At 33.7% G+C, this 21,924-nt stretch overlaps 2 protein-coding genes across 2 annotated transcripts in view; one reads left to right on the plus strand and one right to left on the minus strand.

Moving 5' to 3' along the window:
- The first annotated feature begins 1,045 nt into the window (after positions 1-1,045).
- On the plus strand, positions 1,046-6,513 carry LOC138331861 (ATP-sensitive inward rectifier potassium channel 1-like). The gene is made up of 2 exons (XM_069279687.1): positions 1,046-2,926; positions 5,106-6,513. Exons 1-2 carry the CDS (start codon positions 1,602-1,604, stop codon positions 5,128-5,130), a joined length of 1,350 nt encoding a protein of 449 aa, XP_069135788.1. The 5' UTR covers positions 1,046-1,601; the 3' UTR covers positions 5,131-6,513.
- Positions 6,514-10,581: 4,068 nt separating this feature from the next.
- Positions 10,582-21,924, minus strand: part of LOC138331862 (inactive peptidyl-prolyl cis-trans isomerase FKBP6-like) — a 32,157-nt gene continuing 20,814 nt past the window's right edge. The window contains exons 9-14 of the mRNA XM_069279688.1: positions 18,285-18,482; positions 17,427-17,536; positions 14,595-14,674; positions 13,543-13,636; positions 12,660-12,786; positions 10,582-12,156 (exon numbers count right to left, since the gene is read on the minus strand). Coding sequence (XP_069135789.1) covers positions 12,121-12,156; positions 12,660-12,786; positions 13,543-13,636; positions 14,595-14,674; positions 17,427-17,536; positions 18,285-18,482 — 645 coding nt within the window. The 3' untranslated portion in view covers positions 10,582-12,120. The remainder of the gene's footprint in view (positions 12,157-12,659; positions 12,787-13,542; positions 13,637-14,594; positions 14,675-17,426; positions 17,537-18,284; positions 18,483-21,924) is intronic.

Consider the following 21,924-nt stretch of genomic DNA (forward strand, 5'->3'; position numbering starts at 1 on the left):
TGTATGTTTATTTCTAATAATTTTGGTAAAGCATAAAGTCACAGAGATTCCTTTTTTAAAATTGTTTGTTTGTTTTCTACTTTGAATCATGCAGTTTGAATGTGTCATTTAAATATACATAAATGTAGCTTTAAAAAAAACTGTAATAATAGTTATGATGTCAAATCTGATTTCACTTACAGTTAGATTAAACAGACATTTAAACACATGCCCTTTCATTTCGTAAATAATTTTAATTCATATGTATTTATTGATAATAAAGTATGACGGCGACATAAAAGATTACCATTCTTGAGGAGTGTATAGTATCCAACTTTTGTGCATAGAATTCGTTAATTTATTTACTTTTGGCTATATATTTCCATTCACAAACATAATCACAATTATTCATAAAATATCATATTTTGGTTTTTCTTTTCTTTTCAGATTGATTTCATTCATGTAAAGAATTTTGTATGTTCATTTTGACTGAATAGCTAATTCAGAATGATTAGACATCACGATAAATGCCAAATACAATGTTAAATTAATTCATTTCGTGCAATGTTATATATCATACATCATTGGATAGTATTTCACGGCTCACTAAATGTATGCTCAAATCGTTGAATCGATAATTTAAAATAATGTTGAATATTTATTTTAATTTTGGTTAATAATGTGTAAAATGATAAAAGATATTTGAGATTAATCTCATTTTATAATATTGTTTTATGCATTATTTAATATCTAAATGTTTAAAAATTATCGATTTACTTCATAGCTTTGAAATTGGTTATAGTTATTCGGGTTTTAAAAACAAATCTAATTACCTTATAAATTGATTTTAATTTTGAATACCAAACAATATTTTTACACCTTTTAGAGTTTCCAAAATATTATAAGGTTTTTTTGCAGATCAATTTGCTTACATATATACAGATCCGTAATAAAAAGATAACTTTCGTTAATCGTAAGCCTTGGGATATATCTCTGTTATTTCATAGGTAACAATAAACTATCAGGGGTCATATGAACATGTATTAAGGCCATTCGGTAAGGCTCGTATAGATGTGAAGAGGATTATTGATCGCCAGCCAATGATCGTTCGGAACATTTCTGGTCCTTTGATGCCCCGCGGCCCTACAATGATTGCTTTGTGCGAAAGGCGAAGAGTCACATGTTCGTTGATGCCGTGAGCAATAATAAAAGTGATGTTTCTGACATTCCTCTGCTGCCGGCATGCTATCCATCACCGTCTCTCGATAAACCGCCATCATGGTCATTCGTACTCTTGAACAATTAACAAAACAACTCTCTACCTGACATCGCAGATCAATAAGGCGTGTAGTCATTGTTCCCTTACTGACCAATCAGAACGTCCCAAAAGCCATTAATTTTCCCCTCTCCTCGTCGTGATTGATAAAGCCCAAGTTTTTTGCATTTTGGTCATCAGTTCTTCATAATTCCATCTTAATCATGATCCTCGTCACAGTATTGCCGATGCCCGCACGTTAACTTGCCTAATTCGCCTTAGTCGTCCTCATTTTCACCATAGCTGAGCATGTCAAGACCGGATCACAGCCTTATTCAGTAATATATTTTATATTCAACATCACGCAATGTCTTACGATCACCGCAGCTCACTGCTTGCAAGCTTCAGGAAAACCAAACACACCGAGGACCATACCAGCGAGGATCCGGGACAACTGTTGGAGTTTCCAGCGCTCAGCGTAACCAAGGAGGAGAAAGGACTCAAAAATGGCTACCAGCTTGGACGCCCAGCGCTACTGAAAAAAGGCGGGAAATACAGAGTATCGTACAAAGGGCTCAAGGAACAGAAAAGGATCCCATTCTTGAAAGACATTTTCCAGACGCTGATAGATATAAAATGGCGGTATGCTATTTTGATCTTTTGTGCAACATTCCTTTTTGTATATTTTGTGTTTGCCATTATTTGGTATATCTTGGGTTATGCACATGATGATTTCAACCCAGATAACATCAACAATCCTGATTGGCGACCATGCGTGGAAAACATGAAGACGTTCGCCGATTCATTCATGTACTCAGTAGAGACTCAGACCACCATCGGGTACGGGGCTCTGTACCCGAATACACAATGTGGGGGAACGTTATTTCTCGTCTATCTTCAGGTGACGGTGGGATTCCTCATCGAGACCCTCCTTGTCGGATTCATCCTCGTCAAGGTCGCTAGGCCAAAGCACCGACGACTCACACTCTTGTTCAGCGACAGCGTGTGTATCTGTATAGAAGATGGCGAACTTTGTCTACAAGTTCGGGTAGGAGACATGCGTAAATCCCATTTAGTTGATACCAAAGCCTGTGGCATCTTCATTAGCGAAAAGGTTTCCAAAGAAGGGACAGTTTATCCCCTGTACCAGACTTCCATGGACTTCGAGGCACATGGTATGGACAATCGCGTGTTTATGATGTGGCCAATTGTTCTTAAACACAGAATTAACGATAAAAGTCCTTTTTGGAATATGGAGTTTGACGAAATCCTATCAAACACATTTGAAATTATTGTTTTATTAGAGGGAACTATTGAATCCACAGGCGAGATTTGCCAGGCAAGAACATCTTATTCTTCAAAGGACGTTCAATGGGGGTATCGGTTTGCTAACATAGTAGACTTTGATATACAGACCGGTCTTTGGGAAGCCAATTTTAAGCAGTTTAATGAAACTGTCCCCACGCCAACGCCAAAGTGTAGCGGAAAGGACGTCACCAACATCTACAACGGAACCGGAACCTTGGATAACACTGAAGGAGCCACTGGCCGATCAAGTTTCCGGAGAACCCAAAGTCATGCCGGACCCCTGAATTATATGTTAGGCAAAGCCAGTCAAGGCACAGAGGCTGCAAGAGAAGGTGGGAGGGGTACGGTAGCACTCCGGGAGGAACCCTATGATAGCCAAAAATGGTATGTATCCTCTTCATTGTATTTTAGATTCATTTACTAGTATTATTTCATTAACTATAGTTGGTTTCAAAAAATGCATATTTAAAGAAATTAAATAATTAAGTAATAATAAGTAATTCTCCAAAATCAGCTCCATAAAATGGATGTATAATTACATGAACACCACCAGTCAAAAAAAATATGTTTTCTTCCCTAAAATAACTATTTCTACGAAAAGATACATTTCATTTAAAATATATCTTATTTAATTTAGCAAAAAAAAAAAAAAAAAAAAAAAATACGTTAAATATTAAACTTTAAATATTAAATTAGCTTCTGTAATAGCATTAATATTAATTGGTGTTTTTTTTTTACAATTATCATTAAAAATGATAATGCCAATTTTGAAATTTGAATCTAATCTAAGTTTTGAATTTAAATATCAATGAAACGCAAAGCTGCATAGCAGCATAACTTTAATACAAGTAAACCTTATGTGACGTTTTATTAAAAAGAAAGCAAACGAAATAAATAATTCAAACACAATGCTAAAACTTAAGTTTTGAAAATATACATCAGGTGGTTATGTAATGAAAGTGCTGATATTTTAATCGCGAAAAATTGGAATTGACATAATGTATTCCGTTGCGAGATTTGAACAGAAACAACTAATAAAAAGACACTAGGTCAATCTAAGAAAATAACATACGAGGTTATGAGATTGGTGGTTAATAAACGTATAAATTGTGTCAGTTTTTTTTTCTTCTAAAGCGATGCGTGAAATATAACTATCTAGCCGAGATAAGTTTGAATTGTCAACTTTATAATAAAGTTCAAACAGCGCGTCCCTCTGATCGCCGTCTGCGACAGGACACTTTATCAAATGTTTAGTAGTTAAGATGACTCACACTCTCTCCTTTGGTCGTGGCTAAACTTAGTCACGTGAAAAGTAGTTTTTCATACTCTGCTATTTCTTTGAAGCGTTTTTCTGGGCTTATATCGAATTTGTAAATTGGAATGTTTTGGGTGCAGCAGGTGCGCGCGTGTTTTTCTTAAGTCTGATGCCAAGTGTTAATTTCACTGCTGTGTGCGTATTGCCTTAGAAATGAATGAACTGTGAATTTTAGCATCATCCACTAAATATTTCAAACTAGTTAAATGCTTTGTTGTTTCAAGTTATCGATGTTATTATGGTACAGGGATTTACTGTTAGGGAAGGTACGACGATGATATGACTTGTCATCCATTTAAGAAGCGTTTACGACAGGAGGAACATTTCGTACTTTGATTGGATAAGGAAGTATGGTATATTATCCTATGAACGAAAGGATTGGTGATTTGTTTTAGATGTGTACACGAGTTTCATTATCGTTCTTCGGGATGATGCCGCCATTTATCGATTTTCGTCTGGTCAGAAATTTCAATGTAGTCGTAGATTTGCATCGGGTCATTGATGTTGAAGTTTTGAAGTTGTGTTGTCTGGGGAAATATGTTCAACAGGACTTATTCATCTGTATACAAATATCTTCGTGGATTTTTACTCTCGGATTTGCCATATTCGCTTCCAACGACCAATATCTAGATATGACTGGTATTGTGTCCGTTTCTGCAATTGTAGAAATGAGAGAATTGTAGAAAACGACACAATATGAGCTGTATCCTACATCGACATCAGCGGTATGGCGAGTGATGGTGTGGTTTTAGCTACCGATGGTGTATTGTCTGATTTGATTTCATGGTTTAAATATTTTGTTTTCAAACATATGATGGATTCAATGATAAGATTATTTGGTATTTGTGGTTCAATATAACAAAATGTCGTTATCATATTTATCATATTTCGTAGCGTTGCAACAATCATTGTTTAAAAATAAAAAACAAATATATTAATGTCCACTTTCTGAAACATTATATGACAAACAACTTCTCTAATACAAAGAAATGTTATAACAAGGAATCAAAATGATAATAAAATAACAATGACATTTTTTTTGTATATCTAAACGAGTTAAACAGTTGACACAATAGATTAGATTAGTAAAGCTGAACTATACAATTTTATACAGCTGAAGTTACCGATATCAATAAAATGACAGGTATCAAAACTGTCACGGTACGTATATTTTGTTTTTAATAGAAGATACCTTATAATGCAACATGAATGTTTTACTAAAACAATCTCATTCTTTATATTTTGCAGGAGACTGTCGATGCCAGCTTTCTGAGAGAACAAGTCAAGCAATATAACCACAAAAACCAGAGAACCGTACGATGACAATAATGACGCGCCTGGTGAATTCCATATAAGGAAATAAACCGTTCTTCGAAAAATTATCCATATAAGGAAATGACATTTCATCAGTAAATCCGCCTTACCATATTTAAGGAACACGACCTCCATATAAGGAGATACGCTTCCGCCGCTGGGAGGACCTATTGTCTTTTATTTCTTTTATTTTAAGTAGTTTTGTATAGTGTCTCTGTCTCAGGTAGATTTTGACCTATGACCTTTATCACAGATTCAACCTATGATCTTGGTTTTTTGTCTTAACCTTTAACCTCAGACGAGATAAGGTACAAAATACGTTTGAAAAATCCATTTTCATCAATATTGAATTGTTTTGTGCTCGTATTTCAGTGTCCGAGATTGGTGCCCTTCGGACAGAGAAAAATGAGACAAAAATTGTGCATAATTGTAAATATAAATAATCCACTTTCATTAAATATAAACTGTGTAATTTTGTATGAACTGCATAAATGATTCCGATTTCTACCATCACAAATTGTAGCTTATCCGAAATACTGGAAGTTCTCGATAAAATAATATTGTTGTTCACTTCATTATTCTTATGGATTTTGTTTACTTATAATTATACATTCCGGTAGGAATACAAAAAGGAAGAAGAAAACAAAAACATGTTTTAAATGTTGGCCCTTTTATGTTCGTTGTACAAAAGATAGCGAGAAATCGTGATACTTCAATTAAAGCAATTAACTCTCGCATTTTTAATTTACGTGTAAACTTGCGAAAACCCTACTTTTTAGTACCGTAGATTATACAGGAAAAATCACAAACCATATGTAGAAAGTTTTTCGAAATAAATGCAGATTCGATTCAATTCCATGCGGTTTGAGGAGTTGACGTAAACTCCAGGATTAAATATATGGAATATAACTTTATTTAACGTTACTGCTACGCTCTTATAGTCCCTTATGAAAGTTGTGTTAATCGTTGACAAACTTAATAACAATTTCAGACTTTTTTTTATTTACCATGCCGTAGTTTATCAAAACATTTTCGTTTAAATATAAGAAACATTTCTCTAAAAAATTAATCAAATGTGTCCACAATGATACTGCTGTTTTTCTGTGACGCTATAAATGAAATCATTTCAGGGTAAAATAAGAATCGTTAATTTAAAACTTTATGTTAAAAACAAATGCTAGGTTTCTCTCTTACTAACGATGTAAGCACGTGCCTTTTTTATTGTTTATAAAATCCACTTGGTATACCATACCACATTCTCTCCACTACAAATGTTATATATGTACAATTATTGTATGTCATGTGTTTTACTTCCATTTAATAAAATCAAGAATTTACACTACTCTTTGTTGGTAATGTCTTCTGTCATCATAAGATAAATAGAAGACAAAAAGAAGGAGGACAAAGCATGTCCACAAGAAGGCAGAATTATACTGTAAACGTGGCAAATTTTAGCGGCAATCATATTTTAGCGACAATCATATTTTTGTGACAATTAAATTTTAGCGACAATCAAATTTTAGCGAGAATCAGATTTTAGCGACAATTAAATTTTAGCGACAATCAAATTTAAGCGATTGATACATTTTGCGTTATGATATAATTATGTTAATCGTATCTTCTACAAAACATTTTAAAATTAGTATAAACTCTTATTATTTATGCGCAAATTAAATCTCTGCGCAAACCTGATCAAAATCAAACTGATTGCTAAAATTTGATTGTGTCAAGCTATGCAAGTTTACAGTATTTAGGGGCGAGACAAGCCAGTTTCTGAGAATCACAGATTGGCCATACCCCTCGTTACAACGACAGCAGTAAAGTATATCATTCTTAGGGACGAGGGATTCAGAATACGGATCACCTTATCAAAATTATTCATTGCATTGGACTTTGCTTTTTTAAATAAAAAAGGCAAAACCAGCATTTGACAAAAGACATAGGCGGGACAAGACAAAGTTCTACATATAGACAGAAACAAATGGAGATCGGAAACTCTTCATTATCATTGGCGACGTCAGAGGTTTGGAGAGACATAATTTGTCTTCACCTACTACTTTTAACTTCTTTTGAATAAATATATACAGGTTTAGCCACATTATTTTGCATTACAATAAATTAAGTATAAAACTTAAAATTTAATTATGACTAAATTTTACTATTGAAAGGTTTGATATATGTTCAAGAACATAAATGAACAATTTTATACTTGTTATTTTTTCTGGAAAATGATACATCCAAAACCAAAATTACATGTTATTTTATTTACTTTTTTCTTTCAAACATTGTGTCTAATTTACACCATCTCAAGATTGAAAATTTGTGAGCTTTTATTGCATATTAAAATCATCCTCTTATATTGAACTGCTAAGTGGGTAGAAAAAAAAAACATATTATTTAAGGACATACCTCTACTGACTGTAACATTAAAATTGACGGAGATATGTTTTAATCTTTTTGATACCAGTTTCTGACAGGGACAACGACAAAAACAGATGTAAAGACAAAGGCAGAGTTAGAAATATAAACAAAGGCAGAGTTCAAAATAAATACAAAAACAGAATTAAAAATAAAGACAAAAGCAGAGTAAGAAGAAAAGACAAAAGCAGAGTAAGAAGAAAAGACAAAGGCAGAGTTAGAAATAAAGACAAAAACAGAGTAAGAAATAAAGAAAGAGTTGGAAATAAAGACAAAGGCAGAATTAGAAATAAAGACAAAGACAAAGTTAGAAATAAAGACAAAGGAAAAGTTAGAAATAAAGACAAAAACAGAGTAAGAAATAAAGACAAAGGAAAAGTTAGAAATAAAGACAAAAACAGAGTTAGAAATAAAGACAAAGGCAGCGTTATAAAAAAGACAAAAAAAGAGTTAGAAATAAAGACAAAAACAGAGTTCGAAATAAAGACAAAGGCAAAGTTAGAAAAAAAAAGACAAAAACAGAGTTAGAAATAAAGACAAAGGCAAAGTTAGAAAAAAAGACAAAAACAGAGTTAAAAATAAAGACAAAGGCAGTGTTAGAAATAAAGACAAAAACAGAGTTAGAAATAGAGACAGAGTTGGAAATAAAGTCAAAAAATAAAATAAGACAAAAAGAAAGACCAACAGAGAGAAAGATGCAGCAATAAAGACAAACAAAGGCACATGGCATAATGACAGGAAAAGACAAAAAAAAAGACAAAGAAAGGGTTGAAACCAAAACAGAATGCAGAATAAGACATTGAGAAGACATCCAGAAGACAAAATTGCACAGAAAACATTTATGATACAATTATAATCATAAACCAAGTCAAAGACAGAAAAGGAAAGACCTGGCAAAGAACATCAAAACAATAAAAAATATTCTGAAATTAAGAAATGCAGAAATAAAATAATCATGGTATATGCTGGTATAAGAAAGCTGTCTTTATTATCAGATTCTGTTTTCTCTTCATCCTCTTGTATAACACAATTTTGAATAAACTATTGCACATGAATGTCGACTTATTTATAAAATATGCAATGTTGCCTTAGTTCCCAATCATCTTGGATGTGACATTTTGTGGAATAGCAACCCTTGAAATATATAATTTATCAGGGAAAACGCAATTTATGTTTTACAACTTAAAATTTCATTTTATACTACAGATGCTCCATCGCCGACAACATAAACCATACTCATTATTTGAACAATAATTGGTGTTTAAGGATCTATTCTTCTGAGGTTTCAGTCCCGTTGAAGTCTCGTTTCGACAATGATCAAAGAAGATATGAGATTTTCAAATACATTTTATCAATATCTGTAGCAAGTTGCCAGATGCAAATTTTGTCAAAAAATTACATTTCTATTTTCAGCAGATTTTTTTATACAGGGATTTTAAAAAATGGCCCATTTGGCGGCCATTTTGAAATTGTGTTTTTTTCCTCTTTGAGTAGAGCCATAGCTTAACCATTTTTTACTAAAATTGTTTTTACTTAAATCATCACTGCTACTGCACCAGCATTTTTAGCTGGATCAAGCTTATTTTTGCTGTTAATCTTTACTAGGTTCATGGTTATTAAAATATTGAGCATTATTGCGTGAAGTGATATGCTTTTGTCACTTTATTTTTACATTTAATGGTAATTTGAGCACTTTTATCGGGGCAAATAAGTAAGCACACTGACCCCCCATTTTTCTGCCTAATTTAGAAAGAAAAACCCATTCCCTATTGATATGCAAATTATTAACAAAAGTTTAATACCACAACTGTTTCTATAAAGGGTTAAATTTGGCAAAAATGATTGAAAATGGTGTATTTTGTAGCTCAATATTAAGGGGTAGGGGTAGCATATGTTGTTATTCAGAGAAAAAATATGAGTCTTATTAATCAAAACTTGTATATTTTTAAAGAAGACTACAGGAAAATAAATTCTTCAAACTTCCATACATAACAAACATCTCATTAGGAAATTATGGCTTTAAACTCTTGTGTATATGGTCAAAACGGCAAAAATACCAAAATGTATGGTATGAACTCCTATTTCCAAAAATCTATATGAGAAAAAAAGTTTAATACAAGAAAATTTTGACTTCTCAGAGGTGTACATCCTTAATCGTGTATATATATGTCTAATTAACACAAAAAAAATTAGAAAATAATTAATTTTGCTTTTGTTGCATCCACAATCAGTTCTTCATTTCATATAGGATATAGTGCCACAGAATGTTTTCGCAATGCAATTAATTATTTATAGTATTTTTTTTATCTTGAAGCAAAATTAGAAGCTCAAACTTTTCAATGGTGGTAATGGTGTAAATTAAGTAACATTTGTAACTGAAGAAAAGTACTAATTTGTCTGCTCCTGTTTTTGATAGAAAAAAAATGATATGTCAGTGGTGGAGCATCTTTAATGTTTAAAGGGGCATAAACCCCATGAAAAATAACTCCAAAATACATACAATTAAAGTCAATTTTTTCTGACAATCTAACATAGAACTTTGGTCAAGTACAAATATAACTAGAGTTTGGTACATATCCTATGCCAGAAGAATTTTTAAAGGAAAAGACTATAGCTGTGGCAGTCTATTATATTGTTGTACTGACTCAAACATAAGTTAGTCAGGACTATTTAAGGATATAATTATCATAATGGTATGTTTCAATAGAAACTTTTGATTTAAAGTTTGAAATGTACATTGAGAACCAGGGGTACAATTACGTTTTTCAGAGGCCAATTTGATCTACACTCTTCTAAGAAGAGAAGTCTTCTCAGGAGATCTTCCAGCATATGGATGGATTTAGATTCCAAAAGCAGAAAAGCTTAGAATCATGCTATCGTCACAGTAAGTTGTATGTTACTGAAGTATAAGAGGGCATATCGAGTGAGGCTCTGGATTGTTTGCTGAATGAACCACTATATATACTGGTATGTAAATAAAACACAAATACAATTGTTTCGTATAATAATAAAATGTTTTAATTTTTCATTGCAACAATAAAATACAAAAGTTCAAGATCATGATCTAGTGGACAGCAATTTTTGATAATCAGATAAAAAATTATTGATTGTATAAAATTTGACCTCATCCTACTACTCCTACCAAGTACATGTATTATCATTTACTAAATATAAAACCATCAGATATAAAATTACAACAATGTTATACAGACAGTTCGGGATAGTTTTTGAACTTAATAAATGAACATTTCAAGAACTTAATTTGTCCACATAAAGTTTTCAAAGAAAAATACTATAAGGATCTAGAGATAAAATCAAATGTTAATCAATATTTTAAAAAGAAACAGCTTTTTTCCCTTGCGAAACATTATTGAGTTTTTCAATTTTACAACTTGCAGAACTTTTTAATATCAAAATACAATAAAAGCAGCACCATAGTCAACATATTCTAAATGTTTTATCTTTAAATTTACCCGCCTCATCCCCCCTCCCCCCCCCCTACCATCCCTTCAAAAAAAAAGAAGACTATCCTAATTAGGAAACTTAGGAAACAGTATACCTTACTGCTTGTTGTAAGAACTTATAGAAAAACATAATACAAAAAACAATGTAAATTGAATACAGAATGTAAAAACACATGATATACTATGACAAGATGACTAAGTGGCAGTACCAATAAACTGCCAGTACAGTGAATGTAAAGATTCCTTCAAGATCTATTAGTATACATATGTTTGTTTTGAGTATCCTTGTAAACTATTTAGTGATATAAATTGAAACATAATTAAATATTTCAAGTTATTTCCTGATATTTACCTTATTTACCATACAATAAACAAGTTTGAGGTATACCAAATTTCTAATACTACACCTAATCTATATGGATTTGAACTATTTATACAACTATGTAACGTGGTCCTCGTGCCAAGCTGTTTTAGCATTGTCTTCACAAATGACGACAAAGCGGCAAGTAACCAGCATCTTTCTCTTATATTTTAAAACTGAACCATTAGAATCCAGTAATCCTCGTCAATAGTGAACACGCTTCTTCTTTCATAATTACCTGCTACATATGACAAGTAGAGCAAATATAAACAGGGCACCATCACTATCTCAATGTGTTTCTCATGACATCCAATGAAACTGAAGAGGAATGTATTAAACTATCTTCAACAATATAACACAGTTTCACTGCATGTTTTCTCAATTTCTCTAAACTTAGTCCTTAACTCTGGAGATTTTTAGAGATCTCTGAACACCCTCCGTCTAGAAGTGCTGATTAGAAGATCTCTCAATGTGAGTGTCAATTCACACATTACTGAAGATCTCTACACATAGCCCATCACCATATCTCAACACTTGGTCCCAAACATGGTCTATTTCTAATCCATGTCCAGCCTTCATCAAACATTTTGTCCTTCTAATCGGCTATATTGCACTCCTTGCAAAGATGTAGTGATTTCCACCACCTTTATTCTTCAACATTGCAAATCAATACCTGGTCCATTCATTGTTGTCTCCAATATCTTTATCACTTTTTGTACAACTTTATCCTATAATTCTGGCCCTACAAAAGAAGAGAAACAAATAGATCAATAATAATTCCAAGCCAATACTGGGGTTTTTGAGATACTTAACTGATGTGGGCTGAATATGATTTAATGTTGATTTGTCCCACCTTCAGGCATTTGCGATGTCACATAACCACGTAAATATATGACGTCACAAGTACTGGAAAGTGGGACTAATCAATGGTCGATCGTATCTTGAAACCGAAATTTCATAAAGCATATAATTATGTACCAGTATTTCCTTTAGCAACCACCTCTGTATAGAGAAAATAGGAACATTTTTTCAGGATCCCAAATGGTCATTTATAACAGAAAATGACCTTTAAAGTCTCCTTGGCTATGAAGATCACTTTTTCTCATCCCTATTGTGGTTTTATACACAGGTTTGACCATCTAAAATTAAAAAAAAAGTAGCTTTTGCCCCATTATGTTACAAACCAAATACCTGGTACATGTACAAGTAATATGGATCATTTAATTGTATATATTGCATACTTACACTTCCAATCTCCTTGGCATCTAGTCCCAAGTCTGTAGCTATCTCTAATATACACTCAATCTCACCCAGACTGAAGTTTCCCGACGGGAATGGCATCTCCATTCTGCTGGTATCGTCTTGAAAGGCTCTATAGGAAATGTATTTTATAATATTACTGGTATGCATTCTTTATGTTTATAAACATTGCAGAATTTATTTTGGACCAGAAACTTGTTTTCACTAGACTCTAAATACTGTACCTGTTAATCTTAAGCAGCAACCTTCACTGGTAGTAAGGTATAGCTGTTAAATTTCGTGTAGAGAACACTTCACAAATTTATTAACAAATTTCACGTAGAGAACATTTACAAATTTCGTGTAGAGATCATTTTACAAATTTAGCATAGAAAACATTTCACAAATTTTGCATAGAGGACATTTTACAAGTTTTGTGGAGTCAGAGAACATTTTGCAAATTTTATGTAGAGAACATTTAATAAATTCTGCGTAGTGAGAGAACATTTTGCAAATTTTGTGTAAAGAACATTTAACAATCTCCTCTTTGATACTTATTTGTGGGGGCAAATGCTCGGGCACTTGTAAATTTCTAACAGTAGTAAGCCATTAAGCTATCTCAATTATCATTATTTCTTTTTGATATGCAGGTGTTCAGATTTGTGATTTCCTAAAGACAAAACTGTAGAAACTGAAAATGTATTGCTATCTAAGATGATGTCTTTACTTTTTTGTCTTCAAGCTTAAATAACTTATTCATTCCCTTATGTGAATTTTACCTTCAACATTTTACCTTTAGATTCAGCAGCTTATCATACAACTAGTGCATTACACAACACCATGATCAGAATAAAACTGCGTCATAAGACAAACAACAAATTAAACTTACATCAGCTGTTTTCTTGCAATTTCAGCGAAAGCATCAGAGCACTTGAAAGCTTTGTTTTCTTTCTCTGTGATTTTTGCATTTGCTGCTTCTTTCTCTGTAATATATACATTAAATAATAACCACAATTGCAGAGAAAACAATCATATACAAACAAATAAAAACAAAAATCAGAACTTACTGACAATATACTCGCAACAGGTCTCTAGAATATTAATATCAAACATCACTAAAACTTGGCTGATTATTGTCTCTGTAACATGGCTGATCTAAAGTTTCAAACAAGGGGGAGATAATCTAGCTTAATATTTCACCTGAGAAAGTCTTGTAAAAAAACTAGGGTCTAGTGGCCAGTGTCGCCAACTGACAGCTACAGTGTTTAATTCATAACATGTTTCTGCAGAAAAATTATAAATTATAACTTCAAACAATATCTCAAATGATTCCACCTTTCTGTCCCCTATACATATTTCTAAATGCCAGAAATTCAAATTTTGGAATAAACAGTATCTTTCAAATTTGAACTTTATCTGTATATGGACCAAAGAAAATCCTTCATTTTATCAAACTTCTTGTGCTGATTATAACTATTAATATTAAATTCTGATTTTCCACTATACCCAATGGCTAATACACTTTGAAGGGCAATATCTAGCATATCGACTTGGTGTTTCCATTTTTAGAAACACTGTGTCAATATTCCTGTTGTGACGTCACACCAGAGTTGATATTACTAAGGTCACTAAGTGAATATTGTGATAGTGACGTCACAATACCCCGACATTGATTTCTTTGGAAAGTTGTTATCAAGCCATGCTTCATGCATTTTTATACTAATTAGCATGAAGAAAACATTTTAAAATATTTATCTTTGATTTGGTCCATATGGTGTTATATCACCCTGGTAGAATATCAGATACCCGGTAATAACCTCGTGCTACGTCTTTGATCATTATTTTATTCTACCAGGGCGGTATCACAGCAAAGGTCCATGATCAATAACAACATGTATTATAATCATTACAAATCATCTATATATGTTAATGTGTTGTTACCTTCCTGTGTTTGTCCTTTTGGTTTTGCAAACATCCTTGAGCACATGTCCATTTCCATTACTTTACAATTCTTCACATCCCTACAATGTAATTATGATGACAGACTTTATCTTTATGTCGAGTGTGCTTCAATCAGTAAGATTTAATATTACAACAAAACACAATACAAATAACAGTTAGTTCAAGAGTCAGATTGTTCATTGATACAAATCCATATTTCAGTAGTCTAACATCCTCACATTTTAACAATATTTAGACGCATATATTCATCAGCTTCTCGGCTACAGAGAGTTTCTCTTTAATTCCATCAGTTCAGGATCATTCTAGTAAACAAGAGGTCCTGAGTTTGATGCCAGGCATTTTACGTAAAATTACTGTCCTCTATTATATTAGCACTTGGGAATAGCAATGTGAGTCTTACAAAGAAATCCTCTTATCCATCAGTCCAATTAAAATGAGACTTGTAATTCCGCTCTACTGCGATGCTCTATGTTACACTTCAATACAAGATCTAACAACTCCCTGTTCAGCGCCATCTCAGCATGACCCCTATGGTTAGCCAATCAGCGTGTCCCCTATGGTTAGTCAATCAGCGTGTCGCCTGTGGTTAGCCAATCAGCGTGTCCCCTATGGTTAGTCAATCAGCGTGTCGCCTGTGGTTAGTCAATCAGCATGTCGCCTGTGGTTAGCCAATCAGCGTGTCGCCTGTGGTTAGCCAATCAGCGTGTCGCCTGTGGAATCTTCGGTGTGATTGTTTCTCTGGGAAGTGTAAACCCATACTCGTACATTCCTAGATGTTCCAATTCTAGGCCAGGGGTCACGCTGAGGTGACCTCAAACGGGGAGTTTTTAGATCTTGTATTGGAGTGTAATAAAGAGTATCGTAGTAGAATGGAATTAGGAGTCTTAATTTAATAATATTGGTATCACCTGCTTGGTCTAGTTACTTTGTTTTCATTTTAAGCAGAGTTTTACATTCAATTCAGCAACAGCCTGACAGATGCCACTTGCATTGAAACCATGATGCTCTAATCATGGTCGTGAAAATGTTTTGAATGCATAAATCAACAAGAGATCCCAGAGGGATCTTGGCGCCCACCAAAGAATGATCTATGTCTGACAATGGAAAGAGGGATCTTTTCCCTGCTTTTCAAACTTTTTCAAACACGACTACATATAAAATTTGAAACAGATCGCTATAGTACTTTCTAAGAAATATTGGTAACAAACTTCAACAATGAAATCCAAGCTGGCGGCGGTGCAGCCACCTTGTTGACCTATCAGTTACAAAATGCAATATGCACCACTAGGGCCCTAAGGGAACCTACATATAAAATTTGAGAGAGATCCCTTTAGTACTTTCTGAGAAATAGCAGTAACAAACTTTAACTATCAAAATCCTAGATGGCTGCCAGGCGGCCACCTTGTTGACCTATCAGTTACAAAATGCAATATGCACCACTAGGGCCCTAAGGGAACCTACATATAAAATTTGAGAGAGATCCCTTTAGTACTTTCTGAGAAATAGCAGTAACAAACTTTAACTACCAAAATCCAAGATGGCCGGCTGTCGGCCATCTTGTTGACCGATCGGTCCCGAAATGCAATATGCACAACTAGGGCCCTAGGGGAACCTATATATGAAATTTGAAAAAGATCCCTTTAGTACTTTCTGAGAAATAGCAGTAACATACTTTAACTATCAAAAACCAAGATGGTCGCCTGGCAACCATCTTGTTGACCGATTGGTCCCAAAATGCAATATGCACAACTAGGGTCCAAGGGGAACCTGCATATGAAATTTGAGAAAGATCCCTTCAGTTCTTTCTGAGGAATAGCGGTAACAAACTTTAACTATCAAAATCAAAGATGGCCGCCTGTCGGCCATCTTGTTAACTGATCGGTCCCAAATTGCATTATGCACAACTAGGGTCCTAGGGGAACATACATATCAAATTCGAGAAAGATCCCTCTAGTAGTTTCTGAGAAATAGCGGTAACAAACTTAAACTGTCAAAATCCAAGATGGCCGGCTGTCGGCCATCTTGTTGACCAATCGGTCCCAAATTGCATTATGCACAACTAAGGTCCTAGGGGAACCTGCATATGAAATTTAAGAAAGATCCGTTCAGTACTTTTTGAGACATAGCGGTAACAAACTTTAACTATCAAAATCCAAGATGGCCGCCTGTCGACCATCTTGTTGACTGATCGGTCCCAAAATGCAATATGCACAACTACGGTCCTAGGGGAACCTGCATATGAAATTTAAGAAAGACCCCTTCAGTGCTTTCTGAGAAATAGCGGTAACAAGAATTGTTAATGGACGGACGAGGGACGGACGGACGGAAGGACGGACCATGGACCACGGACGAAAGGCGATTTGAATAGTCCACCATCTGATGATGGTGGGCTAAAAACATTATAGAAGCGTTTGAATGATATTGATGTGTGCGTGCGTTTGATTGGCACCTAAAGTTATGTCTTTCGAAGATCGTGGCCAATATTTCTATTTACTTATTTCTTAACTTTCAAAAGCGTGGAAAAACAATTACAAAGGATAAGGTGTAATTTACTGTGTGAAATCGTAGAAACTATACTAAAAGCGTCAAAGGCAAATCTTTAAATGTTTGTGTTATGCAAAATTTCAAATCAATATGAAAAATTTGTTAGGTTTAAAAACACGAAATTAAGTCGCCACAAATACAAGCTGGTGTACAGTAACCCAGAGGTTCAAAGTTTGATCCCTAGTGGAGACAGTGCTTAAATTTTATATAAAATTCCTGCTTTCTGTTACATAAGAGAAACAGGTAGAAACACATGAGAAGACTTACCTCTCTAGCTTCTTTAGCTGATCATTAATACTGCGATTACTGGGCTCCTTACGCTGAGCCCTGATTAGGTAACCTCGTGCTCTGTCAAACTCCTGTTGCTGGTGTAAGGCCTGTGATAAAACAAACTTAGTGATGACCTATAGAATCCTTATCCACCTTACACCTAACCAGTCAGGGTTCGATCCCTGGCACGGTCATGAAAAATGTAAGGAGTCAACTGTCCAATATATCATATACTTCAGTTGCCTCCCACTCGCGCTTACCTCGGGGCCATCACAAGTGATTTGTTTAATTTATATATTAACTTGTAATTGATGTAAAATAAATAGATTTTATCTACCTGTATACAACATCATCAAAGACAAAACCATATTTCTTATCCAATAATCCGCCTGATATCCATTGACTTTTCCCATGTAATATATTTGAATATGTCACTAGTGTAATATAACCTGGAGTGATTTTCATTATAATGTAGTCGTGATTTAACATCTAATTTAAGTAAAGTGATGTTAGGATTCCTGGACGTTGTGACAAAATGTCAGCCTCAGCTGGATTTTTGCAACACATTTTTGCAATGAGATTCTTCGAAATGTAGGTTGTTGTAGTTATGTGATCAAGGGTATTAATTTGTGTTCATTGTATATGAAATTTTAAGAAATGAGTTAAAGAAGTCTATATTTTTGTGAGCCTTCTTACACGCCATGTTAAGAGTTCAAACAATTGATGCTGTCGTACATTATCATAGAGTTAAATTTAAGAACTGTTTCCTTATCAAACATAAAATATTTTTACATCAGTCTACATAGTTTACTTTATCATACTGGATTTCAAAAATATATACTATATATTTCCTACCTTGCCATAGAAGTAGAGAGCCTTAACATTTTCAGGTTCGATCTCCATCATCCTTTTACAGTAACTAATACAGCGGCCGGGTTTTTTCATCCTGTCGCTACACACAGCCATGTGATGGTACATCTTAAACAACATCTCTTGTTGTTCCTTCTCCTCTTCATCATCTTTAAGGCGGTACTCCTCCAGTATAGTGGCAGCCTGTAGGATACAATTACAATCTCATTAAAGTGAATAGTCGTGCAAAGAAAACTGATATAAATGAGGTATTCCAAAAGTCTTTATATATCAAAATGATGGTCTAGTTTTGTCATGTTGTCCAGTTTTAATGGTGATATACAGTTCCCTAATTTTACCTTTCTATAATGGTGATATACCGTCCCCTAATTTTACCTTTCTATAATGGTGATATACAGCCCCCTAATTTTACCTTTCTATAATGAAATATGGTGAAATACAGTACCCTAATTTTACCTTTCTATAATGGTGATATACAGTCCCCTAATTTTACCTTTCTGTAATGGTGATATACAGTCCCCTAATTTTACCTTTCTATAATGGTGATATACAGTCCCCTAATTTTACCTTTCTATAATGGTGATATACAGTCCCCTAATTTTACCTTTATACAGTCCCCTAATTTTACCTTTCTATAATGGTGAAATACAGTACCCTAATTTTACCTTTCTAAAATGGTGATATACAGTCCCCTAATTTTACCTTTCTGTAATGGTGATATACAGTCCCCTAATTTTACCTTTCTGTAATGGTGATATACAGTCCCCTAATTTTACTTTCTATAATGGTGATATACAGTCCCCTAATTTTACCTTTCTATAATGGTGATATACAGTCCCCTAATTTTACCTTTCTATAATGGTGATATACAGTCCCCTAATTTTACCTTTCTATAATGGTGATATACAGTCCCCTAATTTTACCTTTCTATAATGGTGATATACAGCCCCCTAATTTTACCTTTCTATAATGGTGATATACAGTCCCCTAATTTTACCTTTCTATAATGGTGATATACAGTCCCCTAATTTTACCTTTCTATAATGGTGATATACAGTCCCCTAATTTTACCTTTCTATAATGGTGACCTACAGTCCCCTAATTTTACTTTTCTATAATGGTGATATACAGTCCCCTAATTTTACCTTTCTATAATGGTGATATACAGTCCCCTAATTTTACCTTTCTATAATGGTGATATACAGTCCCCTAATTTTACCTTTCTATAATGGTGATATACAGTCCCCTAATTTTACCTTTCTATAATGGTGATATACAGTCCCCTAATTTTACCTTTCTATAATGGTGATATACAGTACCCTAATTTTACCTTTCTATAATGGTGATATACAGCCCCCTAATTTTACCTTTCTATAATGGTGATATACAGCCCCCTAATTTTACCTTTCTATAATGGTGATATACAGTCCCCTAATTTTACCTTTCTATAATGGTGATATACCAGTCCCCCTAATTTTACCTTTTCTCTATAATGGTGATATACAGTCCCCTAATTTTACCTTTCTATAATGGTGATATACAGTCCCCTAATTTTACCTTTCTATAATGGTGATATACAGTCCCCTAATTTTACCTTTCTGTAATGGTGATATACAGTCCCCTAATTTTACCTTTCTATAATGGTGATATACAGTCCCCTAATTTTACCTTTCTTAATGGTGATATACAGTCCCCTAATTTTACCTTTCTATAATGGTGATATACAGTCCCCTAATTTTACCTTTCTATAATGGTGATATACGTCCCTAATTTACAGTCCCCTAATTTTACTTTTCTATAATGGTGATATACAGTCCCCTAATTTTACCTTTCTATAATGGTGATATACAGTCCCCTAATTTTACCTTTCTGTAATGGTGATATACAGTCCCCTAATTTTACCTTTCTGTAATGTGATATACAGTCCCCTAATTTACCTTTCTGTAATGACGATATACAGTCCCCTAATTTTACCTTTCTATAATGGTGATATACAGTCCCCTAATTTTACCTTTCTATAATGGTGATATACAGTCCCCTAATTTACCTTTCTATAATGGTGATATACAGTCCCCTATTTTACCTTTCTTCTAATGGTGATATACAGTCCCCTAATTTGACCTTTCTATAATGGTGATATACAGTCCCCTAATTTTACCTTTCTATAATGGTGATATACAGTCCCCTAATTTTACCTTTCTATAATGGTGATATACAGTACCCTAATTTTACCTTTCTATAATGGTGATATACAGTCCCCTAATTTTACCTTTCTTATAATGGTGATATACAGTCCCCTAATTTTACCTTTCTATAATGGTGATATACAGTCCCCTAATTTTACCTTTCTATAATGGTGATATACAGTACCCTAATTTTACCTTTCTATAATGGTGATATACAGTCCCCTAATTTTACCTTTCTATAATGGTGATATACAGTCCCCTAATTTTACCTTTCTATAATGGTGATATACAGTCCCCTAATTTTACCTTTCTATAATGGTGATATACAGTCCCCTAATTTTACCTTTCTATAATGGTGATATACAGTCCCCTAATTTTACCTTTCTATAATGGTGATATACAGCCCCCTAATTTTACCTTTCTATAATGGTGATATACAGTCCCCTAATTTTACCTTTCTATAATGGTGATATACAGTCCCCTAATTTTACCTTTCTATAATGGTGATATACAGTCCCCTAATTTTACCTTTCTATAATGGTGATATACAGTCCCCTAATTTTACCTTTCTGTAATGGTGATATACAGTCCCCTAATTTTACCTTTCTATAATGGTGATATACAGTCCCCTAATTTTACCATTCTATAATGGTGATATACAGTCCCCTAATTTTACCTTTCTGTAATGGTGATATACAGTCCCCTAATTTTACTTTTCTATAATGGTGATATATAGTCCCCTAATTTTACTTTTCTATCATGGTGATATACAGTACCCTAATTTTACCTTTCTGTAATGGTGATATACAGTCCCCTAATTTTACCTTTCTGTAATGAAGATATACAGTCCCCTAATTTGACCTTTCTGTAATGACGATATACAGTCCCCTAATTTTACCTTTCTGTAATGACGATATACAATCCCCTAATTTTACCTTTCTATAATGGTGACCTACAGTCCCCTAATTTTACTTTTCTATCATGGTGATATACAGTCCCCTAATTTGACCTTTCTATAATGGTGATATACAGTCCCCTAATTTTACCTTTCTATAATGGTGATATACAGTCCCCTAATTTTACCTTTCTATAATGGTGATATACAGTCCCCTAATTTTACCTTTCTATAATGGTGATATACAGTCCCCTAATTTTACCTTTCTGTAATGGTGATATACAGTCCCCTAATTTGACCTTTCTATAATGGTGATATACAGTCCCCTAATTTTACCTTTCTATAATGGTGATATACAGTACCCTAATTTTACCTTTCTATAATGGTGATATACAGTCCCCTAATTTTACCTTTCTATAATGGTGATATACAGTCCCCTAATTTGACCTTTCTATAATGGTGATATAGTCCCCTAATTTTACCTTTCTATAATGGTGATATACAGTCCCCTAATTTTACCTTTCTATAATGGTGATATACAGTA

This window comes from Argopecten irradians, chromosome 9 (assembly GCF_041381155.1).
Source record: "Argopecten irradians isolate NY chromosome 9, Ai_NY, whole genome shotgun sequence".
Taxonomy (NCBI): Eukaryota; Metazoa; Mollusca; class Bivalvia; order Pectinida; family Pectinidae; genus Argopecten; species Argopecten irradians.

Coding starts and splice junctions, on each gene's coding strand:
- LOC138331861 (XM_069279687.1), top strand. CDS start 1,602: ATGTCTTACGATCACCGCAGCTCACTGCTTGCAAGCTTCAGGAAAACC. Junction 2,927..5,105: donor CCCTATGATAGCCAAAAATG/GTATGTATCCTC, acceptor TATATTTTGCAG/GAGACTGTCGATGCCAGCTT.